At 37.5% G+C, this 26,755-nt stretch overlaps 1 protein-coding gene across 2 annotated transcripts in view; it reads left to right on the forward strand.

Annotated features, from left to right (window-relative positions):
* Gria3 (glutamate ionotropic receptor AMPA type subunit 3) overlaps positions 1-26,755 on the forward strand; it is a 344,160-nt gene that overhangs the window by 236,805 nt on the left and 80,600 nt on the right. For both annotated transcript variants that reach the window (XM_004645323.2, XM_004645322.2), the window contains exons 6-10: positions 4,599-4,760; positions 7,916-8,083; positions 12,279-12,383; positions 13,251-13,358; positions 14,905-15,111. In XM_004645323.2, coding sequence (XP_004645380.1) covers positions 4,599-4,760; positions 7,916-8,083; positions 12,279-12,383; positions 13,251-13,358; positions 14,905-15,111 — 750 coding nt within the window. The remainder of the gene's footprint in view (positions 1-4,598; positions 4,761-7,915; positions 8,084-12,278; positions 12,384-13,250; positions 13,359-14,904; positions 15,112-26,755) is intronic.

The following is a 26,755-nucleotide window of genomic DNA, read 5'->3' on the forward strand; positions in this document are numbered from 1 at the left end:
GGCATCTTCTGCCACCATAAACAATTGCCCTTGAACCACACCACCCTGCCTTGAAGCCAACTGTTTATGAAATGAAACCTCCACTAACTAATTTTGAGTGGCAGGTATTTTGCCTCATCAACGAAAGAGAAATGACAAAGAGGGCCAGCGACATAATTCAGTGGACTAAGAACCTCCTTAGGCAAGCGCAGGGACCAGGATTCAATCTCTGGCACCACATGCTGTGCCGGCCCTGCCCTCAGGACACACTGAGCAGGTGACCAAGTCCAGGTGTGGTGGCATACACCTATAATCCCAGCACTGGGAAGGCTGAAAACAGGAGAATCACTATGAGTCCAAGCTGTGTAGTAAGACCCTATACCAAATACAGAAAAATGAAAAAAAAAATGACTAAGAACCTGACACAAGATTGTAAACATGAAAACTATACACAAAGACATAGCGGGAGAAGTAGGATTGGAAGCCAACCAACTCTTGTCATTTCTCCTTGTGTCTCCCAAGTACCCATTACCTCCTTTTACCACCTCACTTCTGCTCTCTTCATTTTTTGCCAGTGGAGCATATGAGTGCTTTCTGCACAAATTTACTGATAAATTTTCAAGGTGCTCTGTAGAAACTGGTGGTGTGAAAGTCTTGCTAGCCAGAAAAACAGGCTTAAGTGATTCACAGTGCCATTTGTGTTGCTGTGGGTATATAACATAGTAAGAACATCCAGGCTACTTCTGGTCTCAGGAGTGTCAGAACTCATTCTGAAGTAAGAATGTCAGAGAACACAAGTTAACTGAGAAACTTCTAGATCCTCAGTGCTATGTTTGACATGTGGTAGAGAGATAAGTATGCCTAAAAGGGTCTTTCAGAACTACAATATGTTTAACATTTATTGAAGAAGAAAACACCCAAGGAGGAATATGTGATGCTGATGTGGTGAGGGAAAGCTTCCTGAAAGTCAGTGAAGATGACTGAGAGAATATCTGGCTTCTAGGCCTTAAAGCATAAGTGAGAGTTCTGAAGTTCTTCCTCCCTCTCTCCCTTTTGTTTATTTATTTATTTATTGTATTTTAGGGAAGGGTCTACAGGGTGTTCAGGGTCTCACTACTAGATTGGACTTCTATTGATATGCCTGTTTACAGCCTCCCAAGTGCTGGGATTACAGGTGTGCACCACCATGCCCAGTCTCAATTGCTGTCTCAGCGCACCCCAGGGGTAGAGCAGGCATGGCAGGCCCAGGGATCGAACCTCTGAGCTCTGCTCCTGCTTGCAGGTGCTTTAATCCACTGAGCTATTTGGCCGACCCACTCTCTTCCTTTTTTCATTTTAACTTATTGGAAATTGTAAGAAAACAGAAATGTGATTTCTATTAAACTAAGAAGTGCTGACCTGATAGCTCAGGGGACTAAAGCACCTGCTTAGGCAGAGCACAGCAGCTGGGATTTGATCACTGAGGTTCTGTGCCAGCCCCCGTGGGCATGGTGAGACTACGAATTTTTTTTAATTTTATTGAGAAACAAATAGCAATGAGACAGTTTCAAAACCGGTTAGTAGGACAGTTTCAGTAATTAATACATTGCATATTGTTGCCTTTGTAGTGGTTATTCATAGCACAAGATTCAGACATGACATCCTGTCTAAAACACTATTAGTACAAATCCTCTCATTGAGTTAAGGGAAAGTAGCTGTATATCTATCCTATTTTGTATATGCAGATACAAAATGGTAGTTCATTTGTATCCCTTTTTTGTTTAGTTTTGTCAAAGATAGATATTCCATTGCCATTTAAATACTGTAGGTGCGTGAATTCAGCAAAATAATCCAATATAGTCTAGTAGTCCATAGTAGTGAGACTGCGACTGAGACTGGGCGTGGTAGCGTACACCTGTAATCCCAGCACTTGGGAAGCTGAATACACAAGAATCACTATGAGTCTGATCTATGTTGTGAGACTCTGTAGACCCCGTCCTAAAAATAGAAAAAAAACTGAGAAATATTGCTAATCTAGTGCTTCTTGTCATCATTGACCCTAAGGACCACGATGGTGATAGGAAGACTCTCAGACCCATTTCCTTAATGAAGGTAGTTCCAGTTTTTCATCCCAGGTTTTTAAACTCAGATCAAGCACCAAATAACTTACCCTTCACCCACAATATCAGGCAAAGGGGAACTGATCAATTTTCTTCTGTAGCATTTGTTAACTACTAAATATGGTTTGATATAGTAAATGAATTAATGAATGGGCTGGAGAGATGGTTCAGTGGTCTAAAGCACCTACTTGGAACAAGCTTGGCTAAAGCACAGGGACCGCGGTTCGATCCCCCAGCACCACATGCCAGCCAGCTGCGCCCCCTGGTGGGCTGAGCTGGCCACACACACACACACACACACACACACTAAATAAATGTTAAAAAAAATTAAAAAAAATTAATGAATGAAAACTATTTTATTTGTAATTATGCTTGTGGAATGGGGACTTGAGTAACTTGAGGGTTAAGTTACAATAGTACCATCTGGTAGAATTTTATATACTCAACCTAGCTTCTCACCTTATTTTAGTGCAGAGGTAACTAATGGGGGAATGGACACTGGCTCTTAGTTTCAGTAATGAAGGAGGTCACTCAGAGAAAACTGATCATAACAAGTTATTATGCATTTTTAAACGTTCTATAGTTACCAGAAGAGTGATTTTCAGTGATTCAAATCAAAGTATTTTGCACCTTAATCAATCTCCTTTAAGTCAGAAACCACTTACAAAAGGAAGAGCGAAAGGGTTATAAACAATAACTGAAAAAGCAGTTTTTTTGAACTTTTCTAAACTGTCTTCTTATTCATGTTAACTAAATGTAAACTTAAAGAACTGGTGGGGGTGACTAGAGTAACACAAGAGAAGTTTCTGGATACTGGTTACATTCACCTGTTAAGTTTGTAAAAATTCATCCAATTATCCACTTGCAGATATGTGTGCTCTTCTGTATGATTATTGTGCTTTGATGCAATATTTTTAGAATAAAATAATTTTAAAGAATTGATAGAGGTTCAGGAAACACAAAGCAATTGATTTAAAATGCTTATATTTCATGGGATATAAATTTTGTGTCAAAAAGAAAATAATAAAAAACTGTACACAAACATTAAATTCTAGTTAGTGGGATATATGATGAAATTGCTAGGGGTAAAGTATACTGATGTCTGCAATTTATTTTGAAATGCATTCTACATTTGAAATTGTATGATGGATTGATAGTGAAATGTTCATAGTAGAATCTGAGTAGTAATTATATGGGTGTTTGTCTTAGTTACTTTTCTCATTGCTAAGACAAAATACCTGACACCCAAAACTAAAGGAGGAAGAATTTATTGGAGCTCACAGTTTGCAGAGGTTGTAGTGCTGGTGTGCACGTGGCGGGCTCTGAGGTAGGGTGGCATGACAGAGGGACATCAGAGAGGAGAAACAGTCATGGCAGGCAGAAGGAAGCAAAGCAGCAAAGTATTGAAGAAACAGCAGCAAGCAGCAACATAGACCCTCTTCCTGTCCCTTGTACTCCTCTCAAGTTACTGACCCCTAGGGCAAGTGGCACTCACACTAAGGGTAAAGCACCCTTTATCCTACCATCACACCATGAATCAATCTCAGCATTACATCCTGAAAATCACACATTCTAGCTTCAGCCACCCCTAAAAAGCCCCATCTATGACCACATGAAGCTTTGCAGGAGCATCTAGATATAAGCTATAAGAATGTTCATACATATTTCTTTCAAAATTTCATTTATATTTGAAGTTTTATGCGAAAATTGAAGAAATCTAAAATCTGAACAAAGGGGGCAGAATTCTTTTCGTTTCTGTATGAACAGAATGCTGGCTTCAGCCTGTTGAGGACTCTAAAGCATTTGCAGCAGCGAGAAAGAGACAAAAGCAGCAACATTTCTGGGATAGTATCCCAGAAGACAGCAATACGCAGTGGAGCTGGTAGCAGCCAGGTGGGGATGACTTAGGTGTGAGCCTTGGGGAGACTACTTCAAGAGGCCTAGGTGGCCAGGACACCAGGTGATAACCAGAACAAGTTAAGAAGAAAATGGGAGATGCTATGCAGATGTCAAGATTCATTTATGGTCACATTTGAGATGAACCCTGGGGTTTGTACCATTATATACAACCAAGCTGTCAGTTTTGCTCATTGGTATTTCTCTGAGTCACATATGTCTAAGTATTCACTACTACAATATGACTCAATCTGCTGTGTTTAGCATATTAAGCTAAAAAGATTTTTATAGTACTCATTAGGGTCAAAGTGTTCAACATTTTCCAGTTGCACAAAGCATTATATTTGTACTCAGTGAAGACTGAATAGACAAGTAAATGAAACAAAATATTTGCTTGAAATTGGCACTTATGTTTGTCCATTGAGCAGCTACACTATTTAAATAAAGCCTCAAGCACCAAAATGGAAGAATGCGTATTTGCTCTATCATATCCAAGACTTTTTTGATTGCTAATAAATGATCCTAAGAAAGGAACTTTTATCTCATCCTTAGCACTCTGATAAAATCAATACATAAGAATACATGACTTGCTACAATCATAATTTCCTTTCAATGTCTTTCCAGGGGTTTACCGACATTTTACTGGAAAGAGTCATGCATGGGGGAGCCAACGTTACAGGTTTCCAGATTGTCAACAACGAAAACCCTATGGTTCAGCAGTTTATACAGCGCTGGGTGAGGCTGGATGAAAGGGAATTCCCGGAAGCCAAGAATGTACCACTAAAGGTAATGTTCCATGACATGTAGAAGCCTAAGGCAGGCTTTTCAAAGCATTTCAGTACGGCTTCTATATACTAATGGTCATCCTGTGATCACGAGGTTTTCCCCAGGAGTAATTTAAAGATGCTAAATGCAAACAACTGCAGATGATGCTATTGCATTTGACAACTAAACACCAGAGAATGAGCCAGTGTTTGGAAATAAGTAACTTAAATTTTGTAATGAATTTCATTTATAATATATTCATAATAATCTACAACATTAAAGAAATTGAGCCAGGCAAAGGGTGGAGGCAGTGGGAATAGGTAAGGAAGATTGATAGTCTGAAAAAGAAAATTAGATTTTACATTATTTATGTGATTGCTTTGTGTTAATAAATTCCATGAATCTCAGAATACTCAAGAGAATTAAGCTCTAATACAGTGTATGATATATAAATATAAATATATCTATATCAGAAATATTTGCTTCCCTGCTGCAAAAGTATCTTTAAGATAATTAGATTACCTAAGTTGCCCATTTTCACAAAATCAAGATAAGAATATTAAAAGTAAAAAGTTATGTTTATCATGCACATTTTTCATACATGCTCCCCTAAGGCTAGAAATTCTATTATTTAAAACTTAAGAATTAAAACAGATAAATTAGAGGGAAATTATTCATGTCTCAAAAAGGATGCTTCAAATGTATTTTTAAGTAACTTGTTCCCTCAGTGCATTGATTCAAGCATGAAACAACTGACTTGAAATTCTTCCTTCCTGCTACAATTAAAGTATGCATCATGGCTATGATACAAGATGAAGGATCAAATAGAGTCAAACTCTCCTCACAAAGGAACAATCTCTTTTCTTGTGGCTTCACGATACTTGACTTCATATCCTTTATGTCTGACAAGAACAGAAAAGGGCAGAACTGTAGGGAACACACACCACAAAAAAATATACATTCTATACTACCTAAGTGGGGCCATCATAAATGAGTCACATCATGAGACTGTACTTTATACAGTTGACCTATAAGGTTTTGAATTAAGCATAATTTTAAAATTCAGTTTTATGACTTGCTAGTTAAATGGCACCCTATGGTTGCAAGAATTACACATCCCAGATTTATCTAGACTAGTACTTTTCTAAAACATTCTGCCCCATGATTAGATCAGGTGTCCTACTTTGGTTCCCAGTAAGTATGGTCACAATTCTAGTGAAGAATTCTTTGTAATTAAAGTGTTTTAATATACCAAACTGATATTTATCCTCACACTAAATTTAGATTTTTTTCATAAAACTGCCTATCTACACTTCCTTGTGATCTTCAGATTTAGTAGGTAATAAATAGAAAAAAATTTGTATATTCAATATTTTAACACATTGTACCAGACACTGCCAAGCACAAAACAGTGAACAAGTATAAAACTATAGAATGGATATTGCAGAGTAATTTCTTCCTCCTCTGACCTTGTAGAGCTTGTTGAAAAGAGATGGAAGTCTATCTCAGCTCTGGGTTGTTCATTAATACATAATAGCTCACACATGTAATGTAAAAGTTCTAGAACCTGCTAAAAAAATGTTGAGGGTTTGAATTCAAACCTTTCAAATAACTTAAGAAAAAGGAATTTTTATACAAATGGTTACAATTTTCAGTGTCCTTTTCCTTAGTACTAGTTATTATAGAGCCTTTCCCTGAATCAGTCAGACAAAAAACCCAAGTTATAAACACATGCAAAAGGGGATGATGAGGGTAGTAAAAATGCTCAAAGTATGTAATATGTAGGTATGAATATGCCAAAATGAAGTCAACCCATAAAATTTTTCAAAACTTATGTACAATATTTTGTTAGGAATTCAAATTGCCTAGTAATTAAAATCCCAATGCTTCATTTACTCAGTATTTTATAAGTTTTTCTTTGGACTTTTTTCCAGAGGGGTAAATTAGAATAGGAATAAAGTAGAAGATTAAATAGCTATTTTGGCATGGCTTAGGAAGGACTACATTAAGATTGCTGACAATTTATGCATTTGGCCAGAAAGAAAGTCACCACAGTCCTTCCTGACTTTATATAATTCTGGGAGAGAGAGACATGGAGATTTTCCTTCATGAAAGAGCATACACCCCCTGTTATAGTCATACAAGAAAAATAGCATGACAAAAGTCAGAAAAATAAATTGATGTTTGTGTAAACAACAAGATATCCACTCTCCATTGTATTTTGACATACTACAAAAAGAGAGAACTCTCCTTTGGACATTGTGCTCCATTAAAACCATTCAACAAGATTCTATGTCCTACCAGTATTTGTCACCATTACAAAACAGGGCCCAGCCTACTTTAATCATACTTTGATTAGTGTGATGAAAAAGCATTCACCATTTCAAATTTCACGTAATCACCTCTCCTGTATTAAGTGACTGGCCTCATTCCTAGTAAAGCATATTAATATACCCAAGGAATAGCAAATAAGTGTTCTTGCCTGAAAGAGATAGCACCATGAAGCATTGCTTACAAATGTCAACATTATCAGATTTAAAACTCAATAACAATTGCAATTTTCTACAATTGAGAACCAGCTTCAGTTTTTGCTTCCCCCCCTCCACCCCCGGAAACAAAAACTGATTTATTGTTGGCCAGAGGTCCTAGCTCAGTAGAAACATGGTCCAAACAGAAATGATTAATGTTTCCCTCCAAATTAATTTCAAGCTGTCTAACTCAGCTATTTCCATTTTCCCCTAAGTAAACATCAGATCTGAATTTTTCTATTACAAACAGCAATAACCTAATCTTGCTTTAGGATATGCTGTTTCCTCTTCAATCTATAGAAGCCATCCTTTAACTTCACATGCATCTGTTTGCCTATATGCATCTGTCTGCCCATAAAGAATGCAGCCTTTCAGTAGTCATTCACTCAATGTGAAACACAATATTGAAAGCCAGAGAGAGAATCCCTTGAGCCATTGCATCTTAATAACACATGCACACACAAGGTAAGAGGCACCATTCTAGAATGAATCAAAGTTAGGCTCATCCAGAGAGATCTCTTAGCTCAAATAATTACGATGGTAACTTCATAGAACAGGAGGGGGAGATGAATGAAAATTATAAAGAATAAGGCAAGTTTTGAGAATATCATTTGTCATGATGACTTGCTTTCCACGCATCTATTTCAGTATACATCTGCATTGACACATGATGCAATACTGGTCATAGCAGAAGCCTTCCGCTACCTGAGGAGACAGCGAGTGGATGTGTCCCGAAGAGGCAGTGCTGGAGACTGCTTGGCAAATCCTGCTGTTCCCTGGAGCCAAGGAATTGATATTGAGAGAGCTCTGAAAATGGTAAATATCCCAAATGGGCTATTGGTGTGGAGGGGTCTTATAAACACACACACACACACACACACACACACACACACACAATGAGACCTCAGAAGTAAAAGAAGATATACTAACAAAAATAAGATTGAAGTTTACTGAATCTCAGAATATGGAAAATATAAACATGGGTACTTATTCATCCAAATCTAAACATAAGAAGTTCTACCTTGAGGTTTGAGAAAAAATAGTAAATTTAAGGTAAATGAATCTTTGGTCCTGGGTTGTAGTACAGATAGGAAATGGAATTCTGAAGTTCCAAAATTTATGCTTCAATATGTAAACACCTTTAAAAATTCAAATGTTCTAGGAATATGACATCCCTTAGTGAGAGCATAGTATTTTATAAGATGCTCCTAACCAAGAAGACATTACAAAAGACAACAACATCTTTGGGCTCATCAGACAAATTATTTGCCTAATAAACTGTGGAACTGAGCCAGCATGATAGTATTTCTGTTGTCAGAAAAAACAATAATATTATTCTACATGGTAGAATGCCAGAACATGATACGTTTCTAGACCTACTTAAAGGCTTTAGCCCAATGCCATAAAGAAAAAGCCGAAAGAAAAGTACAAGAAATCAGTGGATAGACCATCAACTAACTCATTGGTTTTTACTGTTTAATGAGTGGGAGATCATTTAAGGATTCAAGCAGAGTCCTTTGAACAGATTCCACTATTTACACTAGAAGCAGCATCACCCTTTCTTTGCAGATTTCCAAGCAAGAGCTCTTTCCTGAATATTTGGCTTTATGCCTGCCACATGTGCCTGTACACATAAAAATGAGCCTTAAAGAGTACAAGAATCTTTTACTTCTACTTAATTTTCATGATGATTTGGACATCCAAATGAATAAAGAGATGGGAAAAGATAAGATAATCCCCACAACAGTGTACCAAAGAATTTGTATGGCCTCATAACATATATCATTTTGTAGAGTTGGCTCTCTTACTGCTGCCTTAAATTTGCCAAGTTGGAAGCATTCAATCAAAAGGGGTTAGTAGCCCCTGTATCTCTCTTCAAGAAAGAGATATGACTCATTCTCCCATCATGTAGATTTTTATGTCATTATGTCAGTCCCCTAACAAATGCCCTAAGTGTAGTTTTATGGAGGTAGCAAGCACTGCACAATTTTGAAGAGTAGTTAATTAAATTCAACCTTCACAGCAGTTACAAGATTTGTATTGTCAGGTGAAATATAATGGTGAGTGAAATATAAGACTCACTCAGAGTGAATCAAAAGGATTTTTTATCAACAAAACCTCAAGGGGCAAGAGGCAGCATCTCCAATTGATTATCCACTCGTGGCACAAAACCTACCTTTTCCAAATAGAAAACTGCCCACTAGGATCAAGAATGAGGAATTAAGTTGGCTAGAAAAATGAGATTGATCACACTATTACACATAAAAGTTCCTGCATGTCTGTCTTACTGATAAAGCTCAAGCTACAAGCTAGGTAAATAACGTTCCTCCCCAGGCCATAATGATTCCAACACTCAAGCGGAAGGATCTTTCACCTCTTTCTATAGGCCAGTCTCTTTCTATTGTTCCTGAGGGTCTGGAAAGCATGAACCACTTCCAAAAGTACCCAAGTAAAACCACCTTATTCAGAAAGATTGCAAGGTAGACTGATCTAAGTACTAAATGTTTTATTACATTAAAAGAAATCTATATTCACTTGAATTAATTAAAAGTGAGATCAGATGATATAGAAGCATCCCTCATGTGATTAACACATAGTTGTTTCTCAATAAATCATTCTCTTTCTTCAAAGAAATCTAGCAAAAAAAAATTGTTGCCTGATGGAGTTGCCTAAGGGGACAGTTTTAGTCAATGTGTAACCACATCATTGATTCAGTTAAATATAATTTAAGCACCAATGGTTATGTATAAGTATTCATATTGGTAACAACCATAAAATAAGATTAGAAGAGTGTGCATTTAAATTGTTAATATGTTAACCAAATGCTTTGAAATATCTTAAAGCCATTTGTAAGTGGGTATTCATTCTCCTCACAATCTGCAGATAGTTCAAGATGATCCCGAGCATTCTCTGCTAAAATATCATTCACAGATTCTAAGACATTAAGATTGGTTAAATAAAAATGTAATGAACACCTGCTATATCTCAGACACTGTATTAGTGTCATAAAGCACAGAAGAAGAATGTCTATCATTCTGAGATGCTCCTAATCTCGTTATGAAGCCAAAAATACATAGGAAATTATAATGTTATAATACACAGGGTACTATGAATGAAAGAAAGGATCACAGATGGGTTTGGAGAAAATTATCAGTGACATTCAATACCTTAATAATATATTTTTCTTTGAGTGGTCATCCAATTCTACTTCTGCTCACTAAACATTTGAATCATGGAGTTTGAAATCTCTTGAACACATCTTGAATTTGCAGTTCATAAATCATGTTCAAATAAGCCAAGTCTTTAGAAATATGATTCCTAGTGAGACTTGAAAACTTTAGCATTTTCAATATTGAAGGGTTTCATTAATAATCTCCTATGTTATTGTCTCTATCCTGCTTAACTCCTCTCCTAGATTTCAATGCTCAAGGTGGAATACGAAGAGCTTTTAATGCATTGGTCCCATTCTACTGGATAAGTCATTTCTATCCCACCAAAGCTTTTTTTGTTTAACTAGAAATGTGATTTCATCTTTTGTGTAAGCCTAGCCCAACAATAGTGCTTAGGGTTTTTTTTATGAGATGGACTTCTTTTTAGTTAATCATATTTGAGGACTCTTCAACGTGAATTCCACAGTCTCCTATGTGGTGAGCAAGCCATCTTCCCTTTAAAAAATGTTGTTTAACATTTCACATCAATTTTCCCTTCTGCAGTACAAGCTTATTACCATACCACCTCTGACTTGTTTCACAGCTTGTTATTTTTTATAAGGAAGAGAAAAAAGTCCTCTTCTTCCTAACAAAACAGGGGCCTGGGAGATGGCTCAGTAGAATAAATACTTCCCTGGCAAGAGCAAGGGCCTGAGTTCAATCTTTGGTTCCACCAGAAAAAAAAATACACTTCCTACCAAAACAAGACATATGTTTTTTAAGCAAAGACTTTGACCCTGACCGTTAGATGAGTAATGTTAATAGTTAACAATAACGACATATCTATAAAGGGTCTTTCATTTAGTGTTTGAACTGTAATACAGATGAGGAAATCTCAGCAGAGATGGCCATTTATTAGTTCAAAATAGAAGGGGCCAGATTCAGGAAATGCATATTGTGAAATATGTGCAATCTGCTTTTGGCATCTCAAATAAGTATTTAAGCTTCTAGTACTTCTGTCTTGTTTAGTACACCATATTCCTCAGCCAATACCTTAACAAATTTGTGCAGTCTTTGGATTCTCCCTCCATGGCTTAGCTCTTCGCTTTCTTATCCTACCATAAGTACATCTGAGAGGCAAAGCTCCTTCCAGGCACTGAAGTAGCTGGTAAACATGTAATCCACTCAAGAAACAATAAAGTCCCTTTTGGTTAATAATAATAATTAACATAAGTAGCTGGCAGGTATTGCAGTGTTTAGTGTACTCCAGACACTGTTTTATGCATTACATATGTGTAACTATTTAATTCTCTCAAACACTCTAAAGGATAGAACAGATTACAGCTCTGAGATTTTAAGAAAGCACTAAGGAATATACCCAAAGTCAACCAGTTAGTAAGTGATAAAGCTAGGACACGAATCCAGGAGCTCTAGAGCTCATGTTATTGAAATGAGATTATGTTGAGATATTGGAAATACTAAGGTAAGACACAGCCATGGCCTCCAGGGAACTTATAATTTAGAAGAATGTATTAACCTAGTTCAGAGAATAGCCTAAAGGGTATTCTTAAGAAGAAACTAATGGAAATTTCAGGTCTTTGAAAAAGTGATGGTAGGGTTCTCACTGGCTCATATAAGCAACTGTCTCTCACATCCACTCAAAGCTTCATAATAAAAGGCATACTGAGAAAATACTGTACAGTAAATAAAAATCTGTATAGAATTAATCTGGTAGATAGAGCTCAATGATTTGAAATAAAAATTCCCCAAGATATCAAGGTCTGTCAGTGGCCTTCATCCCAGAGACATACAAGACAATGATACAGTGCTATTTTGACACTTTATATTTCTTTGTTTAACAGGTGCAAGTCCAAGGGATGACTGGAAACATCCAGTTTGACACTTACGGACGTAGGACAAATTATACCATTGATGTGTATGAAATGAAGGTCACTGGCTCTCGGAAAGTGAGTAACACAAACAGACATTCAAAGCAAAAGTCTCTCAGAAGGTGGCACTACTCAGATGCAAGACAATGGGTATTGAGAAACATATACATCAGTTTTGCCTTTTGCTTGATGGCCAGGATAAATAAGATGTGCAACATTGTTTTGTAATCATAAAGGTCAATCCATCTGTATTGAAAGACAGATTTTAAGAATAGTCCTATAAAAGTGATAAATTTGTGAGTTTATTGACAACTTCTTCCAGTAAAGGGAAGGAATCACAAATTTCTATCATGTCAGTATTTAAACAGAAGAGACTTTCAAAGCACATATAGTTTAAGTAAAAAAAAATTATTTCAAAATAGAAATCCTTCCTTTTAGTCAGCTCATCCACCAAAAAGACTATGGAAAAATACCTTCTCTAAACTGAATTTTATTATATAACTAGTTTATTTCTAGCTTAGTAGTAGTTGAATTAGGCTTGAAGAAGGAATTCAATAATCACCTGATAAAACCTCAAAACATAAAATACTTTGTGTCATATGTACAAGATAATTACTGGCTTCCTGTCTCTACCTCCCAGATTTCCTACAGTTCAAAACAATATTTTTTTCTGCTATAGGAGTTTAAAATTGGAGAAGGCCAATCATCTACCAAAGGGCTACATTATTTTACACATCTGTAAGGTTGAGGTGGAAGGAACAGTAGATCTGTGTGTCGATGTTGGGGTCCTTATAGGACTGGTAGCACAGAGGAAAATAGGACATCAGTCCTTGCAAAGCTAAAACTACTTGAACAAATGTTTCACTGCACAATAGCAGCTGAATTTTATGCAGTTCTTTTTTGTATAAAAAGCGGGCCCCTAGGTCAAATTTCTGCTCTTTCTAGGCTGGCTACTGGAATGAGTATGAGAGGTTTGTACCTTTCTCGGATCAGCAAATCAGCAATGACAGTGCATCTTCAGAGAACCGGACCATAGTAGTCACTACCATTCTGGTAAGTGTGGCAGATAATAAGTGGACTTTCTGTGTATCAAGACTTCTATTTTTTAAAAAGTATTATTCAGCCAGTAGAAAACACCTCAAGTTCAAGTAGTAAAAACTTTCCACAGAGCAGCTCAGGAACTGTTGGAAATATCTTGTACAATAATGAAAAGAATATTGTTTCTAAAAAGAAAGAAAAGGAGCTTGGGGGTATAGCTCAGTTCCTGCCTAGCAAGCACAAGGTCATGAGTTCAATTCCCAGTACCAATAATATTAACGATAATAATAATGATAGCAATAATAAATATAAAACAATGAAAAGGAAAAGAATAAGGATTTGCAGCTGTTTCAGGTATTATTCCCCTCTTTATTCCAGTCATATTCTTATAAGATTAATGTTTCATTTGGACTTCTAATTTAATTCTTCTCATCGTGAGAGAGGCAGCACAGTAGAGTATGTTAGGCTCCTATTATTAGATCTACAAATACATATAACTGCAAGTCATAACTTCTCTGAGCCTCAGTTGTTGCTTTCAAATTTGTGGAATGGGCATAATAATAATCTCCTGCCTATGGAATAAGATCATTTCAAGAACCTGAGGCTGGAGAAATAGCTCTGAGGTCTAAGAGCCTGCCTGGCAAATACAAGGATCCATGTTTAATGCCCGGTACCACCTGCCATGCTGGCCCCAGAACTCTGAGCACTCCATACTGGCCCCAAAACTGCATGTGGTTGGTGCATGCCTATAATCCTAGTGCTGGGGAGGCTGAGACAGAAGGACCACTATAAGTCCAAGCTGCATAGTGAGACCCTGTACTAAATAAATAAAAGTTTGAAAAAATAAAAAAATATCATTTCAAGGCTCAATTCACCATATAAAGTTTTCTGATAAAATTCAATGCACTGTTAAAATGTGAGATAGTATTCTTAATTAGTTTTTAAATAATTTTTATAAGCTTTTTTTATTGAATAAAATAAAATTGGGGTTAAAAGTAAGTCTGAAACTTGGTCTGCATTAGGGTTGAAATTGATTAACTGAATGGAGACTTGGCTGAGGTTGACCTTTCACTTGAACATATATATCAAATATTCACCTTGTCCTAGGTACTCTACTAGGTCCAAAACATAGAAAAAATGAGTAAGTTACAGACTCTGATCTTGCAAAACCCATAGTTTTTCCCTATGGCTTGCCTCCACTGGGTGTGTTTCCTATCTAGTAATTCCTGAGAAACTAACAGCAGTTTACATTCATGTAACTCAGAGGTACATCTGTGCCTGATTTGACTAAATCAAACACTTTACACCTGAAACTAGTCCTTTCAAACTCTGAAAAAGAAGTTAAATTTTCTCTACTTCTTAAGTCATCACTTAAGGACTTCAATGAATATGTGATCTACTGAACAAGCAATTGAGATTGTTCTTCTTGTTAAGTAAAAATTTGTAAAGATCTGTTACACACATCAACCTCAATAGCCACCAAGGAAAAAAATTTTATTGTCTAACATCTCTTAGAAAAGTGTATAGGAGTAATACTTTGAATTTCCTTCTGGTCTCAAAGGAATCACCATATGTAATGTATAAAAAGAATCATGAGCAACTGGAAGGAAATGAACGTTATGAAGGCTACTGTGTAGATTTAGCCTATGAAATCGCCAAACATGTAAGGATCAAATACAAACTGTCCATTGTTGGTGACGGGAAATATGGTGCAAGGGATCCTGAGACTAAAATATGGAATGGCATGGTTGGGGAGCTTGTCTATGGGGTAAGTGTATTTTTTTTACTCTGCTTTCATTTATCTTTATACCTTGTAATTTTAAAATAAAGTAGGAATTTAATTTTTAAGTGCAACACTTATCCAATTGTATAGTGTTCATACAGTCTGTAAGGAAAAAGGTTTTCTTTTACAGTTGGAGTTTAAAAAGGTAGATTGTCAATAGCATCATTGGGCAACACAATTATTTCACTAAATGAAACATAGAATTGGGGAATTTTATTTGGCAACATTAAGCACAGCCAGCCATCTATTGAAGATCTGTTCCTTCTGTGTTCCTTGTCTCATGCTGTAGAATCATCCACCCACATAGCTGCCTACGCAGCTCTGCCTAAGCAACCCTACGATCTCTGCTTATTGTTCCCCTCATACCTAGTCAGTCACAAGTTCCAATGAATTCTACTAAGTCTCTCAATCTAACCACACTCTTCATCCTCATAACTTTAGTTAAGATATTCCTCATTGTGATGTCATTTAATTGGTTTCCTTGCATCTGTTTTTACCCTGGCAAATCAGATATCTGTATTACTGATATTTCCTGCTTTAAAAAGTCACATTCTTTAATATGGTAAATAAGGCTTTATATTCTAGCACCCACCTCCCTCTCTAGCTTCAGCCTTCACCACAGCTCACTTATCCTTCAGAACTCAGAAATAATGCCTCTTTCAGAAAGCCTTCCTTATCCAGTATACCCACCTGCTTCTGTGTTTTGTTTCTTTGTAGTACTTCATTCATTAGTGTAGTACTTCTAAAGCTATACTGTATGGATCCATTTATAAGTTAACTCTCCCTATAAAACTATGAACTTCTTGAGGACAGAAGACATTGATTCATTTCAACATTTCAGAAACTAGAACATAATAAAAATTTATAATACATGAATGAATGAATGAATGAATGAATGAATGAATGAAGAAATGAATGAATGCCAAAAGGACTCTACCAAATGTTTGGTCCTCACCCAAAAGCAAAAGAATATTAATAACTAGGGTTTTAAAGCAGGACACAATTGTATTTTTTGGAAGCCTTGATACCTTAGTCTTAAATGGTTTAGGCCTCTAATTGGGAATATCAGATCTTGAGAGCTAGACATAGGAACTGACCATTAAGTGGACCACTCACTAGGAAACTAATCTAAATACAGTGTGTGACAGCAGAAATTTGGTGCTAACAGACAAGGATTATTTGCAATAAGTGGATCCAAAGATTAGCACAGGAAGTGTCAGGGTTGGGGAACTTGTCTGTGGGATAAGTGTTTTTCAGCTGTTTTCGTTTACTTCTATGCTTTCTAGACAGCAGGTGAAGACAAGGCAGAGAAATCCAGAGGGTAGGCATGCTGAAAAGTTTTAGAAGCAAACACCCAGGTTAGCTCCTGGCCTGAAGTTCAGGAAAGGACTCCTAGTGCTTGAGGCAGAGGCCAGCAAGTATAACATGTAGCTCTCCAATAATAAGAATGTACTGGGGTCACTGAATAAGGTTTTGGAACAGATTTTTTGGAAGAAGCACAAAGGCAGAAACTCATTTCTAAAAATAAGGACACAGAAAGGGAACTAAGGCTTAAAATGAGGCTAGGCCCAAGGTATGAAAACTGGGGCACCATCCTCCAGCTAGATAAGCAGCAAGGCAACTTGAACCTTGCCTCTCTCTGTGGGGCTAGAACCCGTCATCTCTTGTCTGAGGTCAAGGTTGGACCAGGGAACTGGAGCAGGGTGGAGATGTAGATGAGATTCAAGTATACCTAGCAGTGAGAAAGAGAAGCCTTGCTCATTCCAGACAGAATTAAATAAGGAGTAAAGCACCTACAACAACTTTTGAGGATCCTGAAAATCTCTGATAACCTCTCACTTTAAAATTTACTAATAAGGGCTTTTTTTCTTGGCCCTTTTCTCCCCAATATTCAGGTTCCAAGAGGGCTTATTTTGTTTACAGCTCTCCCATGCATTTAGTATATTACCTGACACATAGTAAAGGCTCATGTTTTAATATCTAGTAGATAGTATTGTTTATCATTAAATTGAGTTCTTGTCATAATAGTTATTGAAATAATCATATAATATTTTATTATTATAGCTACCACATATTGTGTATTCACGGGTTGCCAGATACTGCGCTAAGCATTTTGCAGGCATCACATGACATAATCCTCATAACATGCCTCTGAGGAAGATGCCATAAATAATTGCATTTTACATGTGAGATCAATGAGGCTGAGAGGTGAAGTCACATACAAAAGGGCAAAGGGCCTGTTGTGGCTATCTTACTTATTTAGGTTGCTATAACAAAATAGCTTGGAATGGTGACTCATACAATGATCATTTATTTCTCATGGTTCTGGAGGCTGCAAAGATCAAGACAAACTGCATTACCTGGTATGGGTGTACTTTCTGCCTTGTATGTGGTAACTTCTTCCTGGGACCTCACCTGATAGGAAGGGTCAAAATGCTTTTTGAGAAGGGCACTATTCACATTTATGAGGGCTGTGCTATATGACCTAATCCCCTCCTAAATACCCTCATTTCCTAATACCATCCCTCTAGGGGTTAAAATTTAAAAATATGCATGAGGTGGTACACAAACCTCTAACCTCAACAATAGCACAGTTATCTAAACACAAATCATTGACTATGAAGCCCATGTGCTTTAACCATTATACAATACCACCAATAGCCAGAGTTGTTTAGGGTTCATATCACCTGGAAAGATAGTTTGAAATTTATTAGAAAGGAAGTTGGTGTTTTAGACCCTCTTGAGAGAAGTTTTTATTGTTTTTGTTTTTGGCCATAGTGCTATGGCAAGAAATTTAAGCCACACATGATGGTACATATCTGTAATTCTAGTACTCTAAGAGACTGAAGCAGTAGGACTGTAAGTTCAAGCCTAGTCTGGGCAACTTAGTGATTTTTAAAAAAATTAAAAGCAAAGGGAAAGGGATACAGCTCAGTGTAGAGGCCTTGGATTCTATCTCTAGTGCAAGAAACGGAAAGAGGGAGAGATCAAAATAAGGAGAGAAGAAGAGGAAGAGGGAGACAGAAAGAAAGAATTTAGGTTGTCAGCTTCTGCTGACCCAGGGTATCAAGATATTCCATGGATTTCACTAGCCTATCTACACTGAATGGCCAGAGCTGTCTAGTGTCTCAAAAGAAACCTATCACTCTGTAAATAGACTGGTGTCATCCTCTCATTGAACAAGACACGAGACACAGTGATACAAAGCAAGGCTGATTTCCTGCCATTGTCTAGAGGAGATCAGTTTTCTCACTGGGCTTTTAGTTTTTCCAGTGGGGGAAAAAAAACTCTATACTGTACTCATTTAATCTCTGCATGTCTCTTTCTATTTCCAATTCATGTATTTGTGAGGGAAAGAGAGCTTGAAAAATAGTCATTTTGTGATTATTAACTCAGATAATTTTTGTCCATTTCTGAAAAGATATAAATTCTGGAAGAAGCTTTCACCTTTTCCTCCCATTTCTTTCTACTAAAGACAATAGTAATAGCTGGTTACAGTTCCTACAGACATGTCCTCCTCCCTGCTCTGACCCAGAACAAGTCTCTGATGCTTTCTGGCTTTATAGCACAAGGTGATTCCAGTGCACTGGATAGCAAACCAACCCCTTGAAGCAGACTGCCAAAATCCACATTTCTCTAAACTTATGGCTATGAAAAAGAGATATTTTTGTCATATTGGGAGTGAGATTTCTGTTAGGGATGATGACATCATAAGCTAAATATGTATTCGTCGCCTTTTTAATCTTTTGACATTGAGAAGTTTTCAAGTTCTCTCTCAATGATAAACATGGAGGAAAGTGAAAACACTGGCTTTTGTTCCTAACAGGGCTCAGCTCTTGTGGTTTACAAGTTGCTTAAGTAAAAGAAGAGCAGAAAAGCCCTCAGACTTTTCAGAGTACTTAGTGAGCAAAAAGGACCTGAAATAGGAAACTTTCTTACACTGAACATGAAAACTATACAGAGGCACTGCTTTATATTGGACTATTTCCTCTTATGCTTTTAGTATGTAAAATAGATCAGAGCAGGAAAAAATGAAGAAAGATAGAGATGAAGAAAGCATTGCAAAAGAGATTTCAGTATCTGCCATAAAGTCTCAAGAAAAAGTCAAAATGAATTAAATTTGTTAAAGAATAAAGAAGCCAATCAGCCTCTTTTTAAATGACTCCTAAATGTTTTTTTTCTCTAAAGAAATTCAAATCAAAGTTCTTGGTGAGGAACTGTGTCTCCCTAAGAAGGTTATTTTTGAAACAAATGTCAGTAAGACACAATGTGCCCCCATTATGTAAGCACTTCAGAACATTATGGACTTGAAACTGTCCACCTGTTCCCAACAGTTTTGATTTTGAGCTGGATGTCTGTAATGCTGCCACATAGTAATTGTCCCAGCTCAAATGGCTTATAGAGCACAAGCGTTTATGGCTTCCAAATAGCATGTGTTTTAAGAGGACATTTTAAAAAAGTATTTCGCTGCTAATGTAGCCCTTAAATATCCTTTAGCCTAATTTTTCATTCATTTTACAGATGTCTATGTGGACTAGCCAAGATTGTACATTAGAATTTTCTATAGGGTGAACAAGGAAACTAAAGCCTGATGAAAGATGAGGGTGACAGGAATTATTGGAGCATTGTGACAAGGTCACACAGTTTGGCAACCCAAGTTTCATGACTTTTGAGCTAGTGCTGTCTCCATTGGGTTCCACTAACTGAGTTTACTAAACTTGTCAGATTATGGGAAGATTGGTGTTGTATCTGTTAGGTATGATATACTTACCTGGCTTCAAGGGGCTTAAAATCTACTTGGGTTATGAACATTTTGATCCAAGATACCCATCCTATTTATCTATTGTCTCTAGGATAAACTAAAAATCCAGTTATCACTTAAAATATTTGCAAATCCAATGTAGATAGGTGGCAACTTCTACCCTTAGAGGTTATTTGACCTTTTTGAAAAAGACAGTCAGGAGGGGCTTGGGAGATGGCTCAGTGGAATAAGCGCTTCCCTGGCAAGCGCAAGTGCCTGAGTTCAATCCCCGGTTCTGAAAAAAAAAGAAAGAAAGAAAGAAAGAAAGAAAGAAAGAAAGAAAGAAAGAAAGAAAGGAAAAGAAAAAAGACAGGCAGGAAAATCCTGGAAACAAATCAGGGTCCTAATCAAGAATAAATCTCCCAGTGGAAAGCTACAATGTTCTTTATGTTCTTTGCACCTAAAACTAAGAGTAAAGAGTAGAGGGACTACTGTGCAAAGGGCCTGACAAGCTACTGTCCAGGTTGGTTCCCATGATTTAGCAATCAGCAAGGAGCTTTAGGATGAAGATGGCTTTGAGGAGTATGATTGACTCAAAGTCACATTTCCTGGGTGTATCCAGATTCCCTTGCACACCTAAGACAAATGACAATTCTAAGGATATTCTTTGCACTGAAATTTCCTCTTACTACATGAAATTATTGCTTTGGTTATCATTATTTGAAGACAAATTCATTGTCCATTAAGGGGCTGGCCAGATAGCTCAGTAGATTAAAATGGCTGCTTAGGCAGATGCAGGGACCAGGGTTTGATCCCCTGCGTGCCATGCCAGCCCTGTCCCCAGAATCCAGATTGGGTGTGTTGGCACGCACCTGCAACCCCAGCACTTGGGAGGCCAACAACAGGAAGATCACTATGAGTCTGATCTGTGTAGTGAGACCCTGAAGACCCTGTACTAAATACATAAAAAATAAAATAAAATAATAAAATGAAATCATTCTCCATTAAGAAAGGCAGAAAGCCAATCTGTCCTTCTGGCTAAAATGTGGGGGCCCGAGGGCCTGGGAGCAGATGTCATATATTCTCTTTTGTTCTTCAGATGATCACCCTAGGCTTTGACAAAGAGGTTGATGATTTGAGAAAAGTACACCTCTCCTTTCAGTGAGGCCTATCCACTCAAGGAAGGGATATTAATGATGCATGGAACTCTGCTGTTCTGAGCAGAGATGCTGGGGAAATATTTCCAACCAAGTTCAGTTTCACAATGGCTTCATCCAGCTGCAGGATAATGCAGCTTCACTCAACTCCATTTCTTCCCTTTGTCTTTACCTCTCTGTTCCCCAAGGAAAAGTTCTAACTAACAAATCCAGCCTAGCTGGGGAAATAGCTCAGCAGTATAAACACCTGCCTGGTAAGTGCAAGGTCCCGAGTTTGATCCCCAGTACTGAAAAAAAAAATGAAAAAGAATTTTATGGCTGGCAAGACAGCTCAGCAGACTAAGTGCTTGCTTAGGTAAGTGCAGGGGCCAGGGTTCAATCCCAGGCACCACATGTGACCCCATCCCTGGGCATGCTGAACCAGTGATGGATCTGAGCATGATGGTGCACACCTGTGCTCCCAGCACTAGGGAGGCTGAAAACAGGAGGATCACTATGAGTCCAAGCTGCCAAATGAGACCCTGTACACACATACACACACACACACACACACACACACACACACACACACACACACACAAAGATCCAGGCTAAGATAGCTGCTCCTGGTAAAGAAATGAGGCAAACCCATCGAAACTCTGGCTGTTGTTACACAGATTTAAATAGACCTCATCCCTTTCCCCAGAGCTTAACAATTGCAGACACTAAATATCCCATAGATTACAGCTAATGAAACATTTTAAATCCTGTCCCCAGAACACAACAGTTATATTCCTAACATTTAACTTGATTCTGCTCTACTCATTTTTTTCAAAACATCAAAACTTTCCAAAGGAAGTGTCCACCAAACACCACAAGAGTCTTATGGTTCATGTTTGAAGAAAAGCTCAGGTCACATGTGCTTCTTCTCTCAGATAGCCTATCTTACGCATTGCACAGTAGCACTCCCTCCCTGTCTTCCCCTTTGCTTTCAGAGAGCACATAAAATGCTGGCTGACAAGCGGCTGCTCATGTGTAGTCTCCAGATGGGTTACAAATTTTATATCAGATAATCAGACAAAACTACTTAAAGATATAACAAGAATTCTAGCTCAATGAAGTTTTTTTAAATTACATTTAAGCTAACAGCCATCTCTGCCTAAAACCTGTCAAACTCTTAAGTGTATCATTCCTACACATATGGCTTTATTGGTTTTTAAGTTTTGTGAAGTTTACAACTTTGGCAACCCACCTATGAAAAGGATTATAAATCCCCTCCAATAATGCATTTGCTCTGAGTTTGCCACTACTAAGTAGAAAAATCAAACCTAATTTAGTGTGTTTACTGAGCCCACACAGCCATTCTTAAGCTTTTTGATTAAAATCCTTTAAGTAGTCAAGGTGGAGGGAAAAAAAGAAGACAAAAAAACATACTAGCAAATTCTTACCCTGAGCTCATGGTATTTGCTGAATACTTGTTTATCAACTGCAAACCCCTATGTAACTTGCATATGCACATAGGTTTGTGAAAATGACTTAGCTACTGCTGCTACCAGCATAGGCAGAAGCTTGAGGACAAAAAACCTCTAAACTAGTTCAGGACACCACATGAAAGGCATTCATTACTTTGTCAGAATTTCACCTACCCCCTACCTGCCCATAACCTATCTGTAATTCTTTATGCTCCCAAGCACAGCTGGCTTTCTTAAGAATAAAAACCAGAAAAAGAAATCTCTGATGGTTAATCTTGATTGTCAGTTTGATTTGATCAAGAAAAACCTAGAAAATTAGTACAGCACACGTCTGGGTGTGTAAGAGGTGGTGTTTCCCAAGACAGTTGGCCTGTGGAACAGCAAAATGATGGGGGAGATCCACCCTGAAGGTGGGCAGCACCATCCATAGGGCAGGGCCTGGGTAGGACAAAGAAGACAGAAGGGGCATTCATCTGCTGACACTGTCCCTAGACTGTATTTCTGCTTCCTGGCTGCCACAGGCCTAGAAGGAACAAAGCCAAGTGACCATGAACTAAACCCTCTCAGCCATGAACCACAATAAATCTTTTCTTCTTCAAATTTACTTTTTCAGATACTTTGTCACAGCAACAGAAAGCTAACACAAATTCCATTGGAGAGTTGCCATTTTCACTTTTTTCATCAGTGTTGGCCTTCTAAATTCTTAACTTACTTTAAAAGTGACCTTCCTTGTTTCATGCTACAGCAGACCCAGGAGAGCTGAATGACTATTCTGGGGCATTTGTTAGTTATTTGCTCTTTTCCAGTTTATTTAATCATCAAGTTGATTCCTCCACATACATAATGGCAAGCAGGTTGCTAATCCCTGACATAACTAACCATCACAGTGGCACTTTAATATGGAGAAGGGGGTTGTGGTGGCAGAAGATGAGAAATTCTCCCAGGTTGTCTCTGAGCTAAGTCACAGCAGTTTACTGCTTTGGTCCCACATCAAGTACACAAGAGATGGAGGAGTTGTGAAGTCTCCTGTATAACTGGCTAACCATGGGGCTGCAACAGTAGCTTCTTTCCTTTCTATTGGTTAAGCCTTCATTCTTCTATTATTTGTCATTATTCTTTTGTCTTTTTCCATCAGTAGGTCTTCTTGAAAGAACAGCATGGGAATTCTCATTTTGGAATTAGGTGCATAGCAATAAGGCTAAACTGAGCACAGATTTAATATCATTCTTCATTGCAAAAGTATCTTCCCAAAAACATAGATCTTTGAAAAAGAAGGATTAAAAAGTAAAAATTCAGAGAAGTAGAAATACCAAGCTGAAGGAAAAAGGCAAGTGCCTGAGGGGAGCAGATTCTTCTTTCTATGATTTTAAAAGTTCTTCAAACTAGGAATGACCTCCTTTGGGAATCTATTCTTTTGCTAAATGTTTCTGGGAATCAGACACAGAAGTCATGCTTTGTCTGTCTAGTTCCCACTTATTACTATTTATTTGTGTTTACCATGCAGTAGTTCTTCCAGTTACTTAGATTTTTTTAAGGAGTCAAGATTCTCAAACTCTTCTGTCCCTTACTGAGAAGAACTCAGTTACCTTAAATTCAGTCCAAAGTGTTTTTTTCTCATACAAATGGCCCCTTACATCTTTCTTCCAAAAAAAATGGTAATTTCTTCTAGAATTTTCTTTTAGACTTCCAAGATTAAAACACTGGTTGAATTGTGTAATTAAATTCAAATGAGATCAAATGGGAAATATTATGAGATGGATATTTGCATGTTCTAAGCAGGAGGTACAGACATGTTGGCAAGGAGAACAAGTGGCTATATCCATGAATTTTCTTGGCATGATAGGACTCTTTCTAGCTGATTCAGTCTCTCATTGCCAAAAACCCTGCTAGCTTTCTGGCCAATTCCATTCTTCTCAGCAGCCTTTGTTCTATAACCAGGTCAAGCCCCAGGCAAAAGGGTGTAATAGGTAAAATTTGTCTTTGGCTCCCACTCAGTCAGCAATGTGGGACAGGAGATTAAGGAGACAGCTCCAGTGAATTTTTTTCTTAACCTTCAGGGGATTTTATTTATTTTTTCCATGATTTTATTGTGAAACAAATAGCAATGAGAGAGTTTCAAATCAAATTGGTAGGGCAGTTTCAATAATTAACACATTGCATACATTCTTCCTAGTGGTTATTTGCTGTACAAGATGCAGACATGATATCCTATCCACAAACACTATTACAACAAATCCCTCTATTAATTAAGAGAATATAACTGTATATCTATCCTAAGCATTTTGAATACACAAGTACAAAATGGACATTCATCTGTATCCCCTTTTTTGCTTAGTTCTGTCATTTGAATATTTTAGGTGTGTGAACTCAGCAAAATATTCTAAAAGAGTCCAGTAGTCCATAATAGTATTGGGTTTTCTTCTTGACTGGCAATGTCAGAAATTGTTGACCTGAGTCCCCTACAGCTCAACATAACACCATGGCTTTACTTCTTATATTTCGTTTTTATACTTTTCTGCTGGATGGTTAAGAACAAGGTAAAGCAGGACCTATGCAACAAGAGTTGTAGCTTTTGGGTCTGATAAGGTCAGTGAAATCCACTCAGGATTTATCCTAAGATCCTGTACCTCAGGTTGTAGATCCTTTGTCAGTGTCAGCCATGTGGATGAGTCACGGCCATTGCTTGGCCAATGGGCTCTCTGTGAGAGCCTGAGAGAATGTTTTCTCTCCATGTGACTCTCCTGCTACACGGTTGTATATGGTTAGATTTCTGGACTTATGTGTAAACATAAGAATTATATAATTCTTTATGCCTATTTTTAAAATATATTTTAATTTTTTAAATGTTTTTTCATCCAGTGAAATTTGAAGCCATAGATGATAATATCAAGGGGAGGAAGTAAAAGATAAACCTTAAAGGATCTTTCCTCTTCCTCTAATTTTCACAATTATCTTCTAAGCCATGTGCCATGAATTGATTGGGAGATACAAACCACATATAGGGGCGGGCAAGATAGCTAAGCGGAATAAGTACTTGCTTAGGCAAGTGTAGGGCCTGGCTTCGATTTCTGTACCACATGCTGTGCCAGCCCTGCCCCCAGGCATGCTGAGCTGGCCACTGAGACCTGGCATGGTGGCACATGTCTGTATTCCCAGTGCAGGGGAGGCTGAAACAGGAAGATCATTACGAGTCTGAGCTGTGTAGCAAGACCCTGTACCAAATACATTTTTAAAAATGCACACATTGGTTGAAAAAACAGAACTAAGAAGAAAAGACAAGAGAATGAATAGCCACAAAAGTAAGGGGAAAAACTATAGTCTTTAGTATCAGAGAACAAAGGAAAGTGTTCAGAAAGTGCAAAATACCAGTGGTTTCACATGAGCAGTTGATGTCTGAGAGAAGATCTTTCAATTTCATAACCAAGTATATAGTTAAAGAACGAACGTCAGTAAAGCAGAAGAATTAGAAGTTAGATTTCAAATATATAGGGGAAAGATGGTGTTGAAATTCAGAGACAATAATGGCACACTTTTTTTTTAAAGAACACTGATGGTAATAGAAATAATGTAGTCACCGGAGTAACAAGATCAAAAGGTAAAAGGAACAGGTTTTGCTTGTTAGTATACAGAAATACATGAGTATGATTTCAATTGAATAAGATAAGTCAATGGTTTTCAAACTACAGCCAGAATTATAATCACCTAGACAGCCACCTGAATTCCACCCTTAGACTCAGCTGGCCTTAGATTTCTGATTCCATACATCTGGGATGCGGCCTAAAGACTGATATTTGTAACAAGTTCTGAGATGACATTTTGCTGCTATTGCACTTAGAGAACCAGTCAGATAAATTAATGGAAAAGGAAAAATAAGATGTAAAAATGACAATGGATAGGGCTGTGCTTTAAGAGAGAAGAATATATGGAATAAGCAGATTAAATCCTGGAAAGAGTCACTTTATATGGGATGGAAATTCTCAGAAAGAATGGACAAATATATACAGGAGAGAAAAGACAGTGAAGTGATACAATTTAGATCAAATGCCTTCCAATTTCTCGGTAAAGAAAGAGCAGTAGATCATCTGCAGAGACAGTAGGACTGGAAACATGATCTGGACAATGTTTGGAGTAAGTGTCATTCATAGACAGTAGAAAACCTACTTTGGAGTGATAGATGATGGGTTGAATTTTAGTAAAGGTGAGTTTGAGATAGCAGTGAAGGATCAATGCAGGTTTGATCAGTAGGCTGTCATCCTCTGTAAACATGTGAGTTTTTTTTT

Source organism: Octodon degus, unplaced genomic scaffold (genome assembly GCF_000260255.1).
Source record: "Octodon degus isolate 3935 unplaced genomic scaffold, OctDeg1.0 scaffold00224, whole genome shotgun sequence".
Lineage (NCBI taxonomy): Eukaryota > Metazoa > Chordata > Mammalia > Rodentia > Octodontidae > Octodon > Octodon degus.